General features: G+C 40.0%; 1 protein-coding gene across 2 annotated transcripts; it reads right to left on the bottom strand.

Moving 5' to 3' along the window:
- Positions 1-259: 259 nt before the first annotated feature.
- zbtb20 (zinc finger and BTB domain containing 20) lies at positions 260-9502 on the bottom strand. 2 transcript variants are annotated; one of them, XM_027273750.1, is made up of 3 exons: positions 9075-9502; positions 6200-7754; positions 260-3121 (listed from the first exon to the last, which is right to left on the bottom strand). In XM_027273750.1, the coding sequence occupies exons 2-3, from the start codon at positions 7710-7712 to the stop codon at positions 2586-2588; spliced, it is 2049 nt and encodes a 682-aa protein (XP_027129551.1). In that variant the 5' UTR covers positions 7713-7754; positions 9075-9502; the 3' UTR covers positions 260-2585. The 2 variants fall into 2 exon arrangements, with proteins under 2 accessions (XP_027129551.1, XP_027129550.1); XM_027273749.1 differs by having other exon boundaries at positions 6200-7732; positions 9075-9501.
- Between the last annotated feature and the right edge of the window lie 237 nt (positions 9503-9739).

Consider the following 9739-nt stretch of genomic DNA (forward strand, 5'->3'; position numbering starts at 1 on the left):
CACCACAGACTACAGACATTCAGACAAAGACTACAGACGCTCACAGACACTAGAGTCCAACTACAGACACTACAGACACACCACAGACAGACCACAGACATACGACAGACACACCACAGACACTCACAGACACACCACAGACACTCCCAGACTACAGACACTCATAGACACACCACAGACAGACTACAGACACTCACAGTCTGACTACAGACAATCACAGACACTCACAGACAGACTACAGACACTCACAGGCACACCACAGACAGACTACAGACACTCACAGACAGACTACAGACACTCACAGACACTCACAGTCTGACTACAGACACTCACAGACTACAGACACTCACAGACAGACTACAGACACTTACACATAATTGTTTTCGGACACAGATCATTCATCCTCCACACACGCTATTATATTATAAATGTCTCATTATTCATAACAGACTCTATTAATTAATGAATTAATGAATAACTAATGAGCTGTTTATTACTGTCATGTTCTCGTGTTGTAAAAACTGAATCCGTGTTTTCGGGAGCTGACTCCGTGACTCAAACATACAATGTTCAAACATACATGAGCACACGTCATGAAACATATTAAATAAAATGAACACTTGCATCAACACGGCACGAGAATATACTGAAGGAAACTGCAAAGAAAGCTGAGAACGCTGAATTAATTAATTAATTATGAATATTTGAAACAAATCTACTCTACAAACAACCAAATGTTAATCAAACAAACCCTCTGCTCTAAAACTAGAATATCTCTGTTAACAGTAGTGCACTTATTGGTTTAAGCAGTGCAACATATACGCAAGAAAATAATGCAGTCCACTTATCAAGGTTTAAAAAAATGTCTTTTTTTTCTTTGAATTGAATAAAACAAAATTATAGAAGTTCATCGAAGGAAAATGATTAAATATTTAAGCACAGGCATTTTAAGAAAATGTGCAAAGTAGCACTATTTTTTTACTTTTTTGTTTTTCTTTTAAATGTGCAGCAGGTCGTCGTCCGACCGCCGTCTGTTATTCTTTTAACAACAACTATGAAAGTGTCGGCTCACTAACGAGCTCGTCCTTCAGATTGCAGTTGTAGGCAGTTGCATGTGTGTGTGTGTGTGTGTGTGTGTGTGTCCTATTATGAATAAAAAACATTTGAAATATCAGAAATGAGTTTTAAGCTGTTAAGTGATGCATGATGACAACTTGCGCACACTGGCTTCCAAATCTGTTCTGTACTTGCTGCTGTCGACTTTAGAAAATCAGGAATGTATGTTTCGTGTAGAAAGTCCGTCTGTGACGTGTCTGTGACATGACGTCAGTGACGTGTCCGTGACGTGTCTGTGGATTTTCAGGAAACGGCGAGCGTTCGATGGAGCTACTTGTTTAGTTTCACGCTGTGTTTCCTTCAACCCGCTGCAGAGCGATGCATTCAGCTCTGCAGCAGGGCTGAATGTCATACAGGGAGTTCATTTCAGATTAAACCCCACCCTCTTTAACATTGAACCAATCAACAACAAGCCTACAACACCCGCCCCCCTCCCCGAATATTATAATCCAATCGTCAGATTCAAACAAACTAATCATCGTTCATCATAACAGTCAGGTGCGAGTTGAAGAGCAGCAGGTATGAAGGAGAGAGTTTAGTCGCATTCGCCGCCTGCCAGAACTGTGAGCTAACGAGAGGCTAAAGGCTAAAGGCTAAACGAGCTGTTCTGTTCTCACGTGTCTGAAATGGAAGAGGTCCACTAGCCTTAACAGTCTGAAGATATTGGTGGCAGTGTATGCAAATGAGTTAAACTCCAAACTTCAGAAAAAAATGTTTGTTTTTTTTTGCTCAAATTCTGTCTCATCAACACACCTTAATTAATTAATTCATTAATTTAGTCAACGACAATGATCAGAAAACAGAAGATTTGAAGTTTTCAGTACCGTGATAACAGCTGTGTTAATCAGAGGAAAGAAATCCACTGTCAGATTAACTGCTTTGTTTTTTTTGGACATGAGAAGGCAATCATGTGACCATCAGTATTTTAGAGGGAGTATGTAGCCCCGCCCCCACCCCACATGACTTTAATTATTGTTTAATTAATGATACCACAGTAAGCTTGGACATCGATAGTTTCCAAACTGGTCAGAACGGGTTCACAAGCGCCATGACGTATGTTTCATGGCAGTGTACACACACACACACACACACACACACACACACACATGCACAGACAGACGCACACTTAAGTTCATTCAGACATATCTACACTGAAGGTGTGTTTGTGTGTATGTGTTTCTCTCGTAGGCCTTTCGGTAGTGTTCAACACATAAATCAGTATTTTAGGAAAGCATACATTTAGAGGCGAGTAGTTCGATCCATCCAGTAGATCGGTGAACTACGACGCCTTAAGGCCACCATCTTTTTTTTTCTTTTAGAATAACAGAAACAAAAACAGAAATCTTTTTTTTTTTGGGAAACTTAATGTGCCAGTGTCTATACTCGATACTCTTCATACCTCAAAACAAGAAAAGGAAAATCTAGTGCCATTTTATTTGTCGTTCTTTAAAGAAGTTTATCGTTAGTACTTATCCATCGGAGACATGCATTCGCATGTGGTCATTGAAGTGCTCCATTTGGTCGAACTTGGCGGGGCACACGGAGCACACATAGGTGGTCCCTTCTTGGCAGCTCGCTTCGGCGGCCACGCCCACTCCCGTTCCGACCCCGGCCCCGACACCGGCGCCTCCGCTCACCGGCATGGCGAGGGCCACCACTCCGGCTCCAGGTTCAGGGACAGCCATGGGGATGGGGATGGAGACCGGGCCCGGGGTGCCGGCGCTCCCCGATAGGCCCGTGATGGCGTTGCCAGTGCTGTGCAGCGCCATGTGGCGCTCCAGCAGGGTCTTGTGGGAGAACTTCTTCTTGCAGATGTAGCACTCGTACGACTTCTCTCCGCGGTGCAGCCGCATGTGGACGTTCAGGGAGCTCTTCTGGGTGAAGCGCTTGTTGCAGATGCTGCACTGGTAGGCCCGCACCCCCGTGTGGGTCACCATGTGTTTGATTAAGTAATCCTTCAGGGAGAATGAGCGCCAGCAGATGCTGCACTGATGAGGTTTCTCACCTGGATGGACATGCAGGACAAAGGCATCATGGGAAAAAAGAAGAAGAAGATACATTTTCAGGTTAAGGTTCAGAAAAACAAATACCTGCAAACCTGAAGATACGAGGATTCAAAGCTGACAGTTTATAATGAATTAATGACTTACATACATACACACACGTTTTCCTACATTACAAACAGACACTTTCTGTCAAAAAAAGTATATTTACTTCACTGAAATATTCAAATATTCATATACTTCAAATGTGTTTTTTAAAGAAAATACAAAGTGACACAAATATTACAAAAATAATCACGGTCACTTTTCAACAAATGTACTGAGTACTGACTTTATTTCAGCTGTAATTATATTATATTAAGACGAGCACAAAAAGCACTAACATCACACACAGACCAAATAACTAAGGAATTTGTTGTTTTTCTGTTTAAAGTAAATTGTACAATATGTTATATTAATATTAATTAACATGAATAAATAATATTTATTAAATTACAATAATTAATAAAGTATTATAATTAATAACTGTGTCAGCAGGAAGAGATGACACTGTGAGTCTGTTTGAGTTAATTAATCATTTTGACTTTTTTTTGTTTGCGCTCTACAGGAAGGTCAGAGGTCACATCAGCAGTGTGTATATATAACGTGTGTATATATATAACCACACACACACACACACACACACACACACACACATATTTACAGGTAAATTGTTATACTTTAGTTTGAGATGGCATGTCACCTCCGTTCATGTGTTTTATAGTCTAACATTTATTTTCTGTGTTTTCAGATTTTCATCAAATTCACATTTTTATATTTTTCAGTTTCTTTGTTGTTGCTTGTTTAAAGTGAACTGAAGCCATGAAAAATATTTTAAAGTAAAAAACAATCCCTCATGAACAACAGAGAAAAAAACACTAAGTGGATAAAGAAACAAATGTTGTTTTGAATAATAAAATCAAAAACTGATTTTCGTCTCCTCTTTTAAATTATTATTCAATTTCTTTGAAAACTGAGAATATAAAACAGAACAAAAACATGTTTGAAGTTTTTTCCATTAATGAATTACACACATCAGTATATGGAGATGCTACTCAGTTTAATTTAAGAAATCTAATAATTTATTTTTTATTATTTTTCAAAAATACCAAAAGATATTTTACCTTTTTTCAGATCAGTGAAACAATTAAATATTTACAGGCTTTTTTATTGACCTGTAATATATATATTTTTAATTTGGCTGTAATAAAAACAAATGTATTAATAATAGATATTATTAAATATATAATAATAAATGTATTAACAATATTAAATGTATGAATCTCACAGACATATTACATTACTCTGAATCAAACAGTTTTTGTTTTAACTTCAGACATGTAATGTATTTAAATGTAATTACTGTACTGTATTACTTTTCTTTGTAATAAAAACAGATGTATTATTGATGTACAATATTAAATGTATAATAATATTAATGTACAATAATATTACTCTGACTCAAGGTGCTGGTTTTGAATCAGTTTGACAGAATCAGTCTGAATTAGACTGACTAAATGTAAAGATAAGATAAGACAATTTATTGATGCCATTTAATGTGATTGGAAATGTATAGATGTAAATGTATAAATGTAAATGTATAAATGTAAACATATAAATGTATAAATGTAAACAAATGTAAATAAAAGTAAATGTCTAAATTTAAATTTATAAATGTAAATGTATAAATGTATAATTGTAAATGTATAAATGTAAATGTATAAATGTAAATGTATAAATGTAAACATATAAATGTATAAATGTAAACAAATGTAAATAAAAGTAAATGTCTAAATTTAAATTTATAAATGTAAACGTATAAATGTAAACGTATAAATGTAAATGTAATGTATAAATGTAAATTTATGAATGTAAATGTATAAATGTAAATTTATGAATGTAAATGTATAAATGTAAAATATATTAATGTATAAATGCAAACATAAATGTAAATGTATAAATGTATAATTGTAAATGTATAAATGTAAATGTATAAATGTAAACATCAATGTAAATAAACATGAGGATAAATGTAAATAAATGTAAAGGTCATCAGCTCCCTCAGACATCATTGATCAATAACTTTCTGTCCTCGCTCTCATCATCTGAGTGAAACAGGAAATTAGAGGTCATTTGTGGCGAAAGGATTTTAATGAACAATAATAATAATTGATTCTTGAGCAGGAGGTTTTTATAGATCTAATTATAAAAGATTTAATTTGTTCTTTGTGTGTGTGTGACGATGGTTTGTTCAGTTTGTGATCGATTAGACAGTCAGTGATCAATGGATGTGATTGATAATGTTAACATACTAGCTCATTATACTTCTAATAATTCATAATTAAATTAATGTATTAATTTAAATGGGAAACAATAAAAAACATTTAAACTGAACCTGACCATCAGAACTCTGATCCAACCATGTTAGAGACAAACACTGTTCAACATTAGTGTGTTTACTTCATGGACATACACACCAACCGTACATATGGTATGTGTATACATGTCATGCAGCTCTGTAGAAATATCATGAATAAAAATATTAAATGAAACGTGTTGAAACATTTATAATATAACCAGAAATAAAAGAGCTTCATCGTTAGTGAAAACAAATTAATTTTAAGAGCATTTAAAGAGAAAATAAACCGTTGTGAGTTTGTTTGAAACAAGTTTAAAACGTGTTTTATGTTTGTATCATTCACCAATAATTACGTTTATACCTGCACTGCTGCACAAGCTGTATCGTAGTATTCATCTCACTGTTCATACTGTTAATACTGTATATATACATACATTTATAGATATATCTGTTATTTATGTATCTGTTTCCATTACTCTGCACTTTACTGATAAACTACATTTTGTCATGTTGTCTCAGTACTTTCTGTGTTGAATCTAATAATTAAAATGACCTAAATAAAGTGAGTTTAAAGAAGAAGTCTTTAAGGACAAACCTGTTTGAAACGTGTTGTGTTCATGTGTTTGTATGATAATTAAAATGACCAGTTTAAAGTGATCTGAGGAGGAATGTTCTGACTCACCGGTGTGGACAAACATGTGTTTGACGTAGTTCTGTTTGGCAGTAAAGGTTTTACTGCACAGAGTGCATTCATAGGGCTTCTTCTCCCCCGGACCCAGTCCTCCTGCAGCCTGTTGCTGCTGGGCTGGCGCCTGCTGTACCGACATGGGGTTCGGGAATGATGGCATCGCGGGGGACGGCACTGCCACGAACTGGGGCTGCTGCTGGCCGGGAAGGTAAAGGAAAGGCTTGTTGTCTCTGGCCGGCTGTGTGGGAAAAAGCGTGGGCAGGAAGGTGCTTCCAGCGGTGCCCATCACTTGGGAGTTGCTGGTCACGGTGAGCGGCATCCTCAGGTTGCTGGTGTGAGATTCTGCCTGGCGCATGTAGTGCGGGGCACTCGGCAGGGACTGGGACATGACTGAGTTTTGCAGGGGCTGCATCATGCTACTGTCACTAGTGCTGTGGGACGTGTCCCCGTCCTCCGTGTCCTGGACCTGCTCCGGTGATGAGTCGTTGACCTCTATGTGCACCGGTCCTCCTTCGCCCTGCTGGCTGTCACCGCCCACGTCGCGGCTGAAAGCCGTCAGGTACGGCTGCTGCTCCATGGCATCGGGCTCAGTGCTGATGTTGGAGCTCACCCCTGAGTCAAAACTTTCAACCTTGGATTCGCTCTCCACGCCCTCGGTGTGGTCGGTGTCGTCCGGGCATTCGACCAGGTTGTCGTAGCAGTTGAACTCGTCTTCGGCCTCCTGCTTGATGTGCATCCCCCCCATTTGAATGCGTACCGGGCGCGGCTGCTTGCGGCAGTGGGTGGACTCTGCTGTGGAGATGAAGCGATCCACCTGCTGGGATCTGTCCTGGATGCGGCTCATCCAGGGCGGATCTTGAGACTGGTGGTCCTTCTGAGTGCTGAGAGCCGGGTCGTAGTTTGCTGTCAGAGGGTTACTGTAGAGGAGGCGCTCGCGGGTGCCGTTCTGCAGGAGTCCGGGGTAGGAGTACAGCGAAGTGTATGCACGATCCATGCTCTGCTGGGATGTGGCTTGCATATAACCGGACTCTGCGTCACTGCTGGGCCCGGAGGTGCCGGACTCTGGCGTGCCGCGGGGTGTTTCCTGACCAGAGTCTCCTGGTATAACGGGAAAGCCTCCGGGCCCGGCAAGGCCCACATTCTGGGACACTATGCGGGTACACTCATCGATGACGGTCTTGATCTGCAGGATGCTGGCGGCGGTGAGGATCTGCAGGGCCTCGGACTGAGACACCCGCAGGATCCCACTGTACATAAAGTCAATCAGCTTCTGGATGGACTGCACCGAGACCACCGAGGGGATCTCGATGTCGCTGTAGCCCAGCAGCAGCTTGTCCTGAAAGAAGGGGCTTCCAGCAGCCAGCACGCAGCGGTGAGCTCGCAGCATACTTCCATGGATCCGAACAGTCACGTCACAGAAGTGCCCACGGTTGCGCTGCTCATTGAGGGTCTCAAGTACAGAATTGCTGAAGTTGTGGAGATTGATGTTATGAATGCGCTCGGTCATCCCCTTGCAACTGATGTCACCTGCAAGCAGGAAGCAACACACCTGGATTAGACACACAGAGAGGCGGAGTTACAGATCAGATAGGAAGTCAGATGACAAAGTTCACATGATAAAATATATTTTACTGATTTATGATCGCAGATAATCGATGGATGATTTATTATCAGTGAATGTTTGAAGATTCTTCACCCAACACTTTAAATCAGAGGGTGACGGATCACACATACAAACACAGATTTATATTTTATCTGATTTGATGTTTGTAACTGAATTCATGTCTGAACGCTGAGTCAGACTCTTAAAATCAATAAATCTGATTATAAATGAGACGGACCTCGGACCTCTGAACCGGATCGGACCATAAACCTGCCTCCAAACAGGAAGTGACGTGAAGACAAGCTTCAACACGTTTACAGAGTTTATATATTTATATGTTACAGATGAATCAAAACATGGATGACACAAACTGACCTGAACTTTATGTGTTTGTATGATAATTAAAAAAATAACATTCTGATAAGGACAAACATAAAGGAAGGAAATATTTGGATTATTCGATATGAAGCCTGAGCCCCAATACGACCCAGTTCTGACAGCTGAGCCGGTCCAGGCCGGACTCGGACCCTCCTGCATCCTGATCAGTTTAAATATCTGATGATTGATTAATGCATAGAGCTGACTGGACGGCTCTGATGACATCACACAGATGCATAATATTAAACGTGTTATCGTGTTTGCTGATTAAGGTGAAGATGATTAAAATGGTTCCCGACTGACGGCTGCAGCTCCTCCAGCGTCCAGCAGGCGGAGCTCTGAGCTCAGAGGACGGAGCTCTTTGTTCAGGAAGTGACCCGGCTGCCGATCTGCGAGCTGAAGATCCCAAATTCACCAGATTTTAATTAAAGACGAGGTGTGAGCGAGGAGTGTGTTAACGAGGTGATTTTATAATTAATGAAGAATTTACGAGTCTGACAGAAAACTGAAAAAACAAAGTGACTTTAAATTAAATCAAAAACTTTAATTTAATTTAAATGAAATATATAAAATATAAAATGTAAATCTAATCATTAAAATAATGAAGTGAACAATTAAAATATTTATTAAAACATTTAATGTCAAACACAAGAAAATTATTTCATACAAACCTTCAGGTTACCTCAGTTTAACGTTTGAGTAACGTTTGCTTCGTGTAGTTTTAATGTTTGATTAACGTTTGCTTTAACGTTTGTTTCATGTTGTTTTAATGTTTGATTAACGTTTGCTTTAACGTTTGCTTCATGTTGTTTTAATGTTTGATTAACGTTTGCTTTAACGTTTGTTTCATGTTGTTTTAATGTTTGCTGAATGTTTGAGTGAACTCACAGTTAGATGACGTGTTGTTGTGCTCGTGCGGCTGGTGATAGCGTGGCGGTGGGAGCCTCAGGTTGCTGGTGTGTGGTGATGAAGATGATGGTGATGATGATGATGATGATGAAGGCTGATCGGAGGCCGGCTCTAGGCGAGGCTGTCAGTCGTCTCGCTCTGGATTATGAGTCGCTCTGCAGAACAAAGACAAAGACAGAGACGTTAACGCCACTACACTGAGGCTGCTCAGACCACGCCCCCCAACGCCACGCCACGCCACAGTGAGCCTCAACCACTGTCGCCACAGCTGATGTAGAGGAAGGACGCCGTGTCCCGACCACAAGCTCAGATCAAGGTGGAGAGAACGCCGCTGGCGTCCTCACAGAGTTATCTAACAACCACCACCACACCCTCCACCAGAAACATTCCTGCAACATTTACACAACCATTACATACCTCACACTGTGTGTGTGTGTTACAGTGTGTGTGTGTGTGTGTGTTACAATGTGTGTGTATGTTACAGTGTGTGTGTGTGTGTGTTACAGTGTGTGTGAGTGTGTGTGTGTGTGTGTTACAGTGTGTGTGAGTGTGTGTGTGTGTGTGTTACAGTGTGTGTGAGTGTGTGTGTGTTACAATGTGTGTGTGTGTTACAGTGTGTGTGTGTGTGTTACAGTCTGTGTGAG

This window comes from Larimichthys crocea, chromosome XXII (genome assembly GCF_000972845.2).
Source record: "Larimichthys crocea isolate SSNF chromosome XXII, L_crocea_2.0, whole genome shotgun sequence".
Lineage (NCBI taxonomy): Eukaryota > Metazoa > Chordata > Actinopteri > Sciaenidae > Larimichthys > Larimichthys crocea.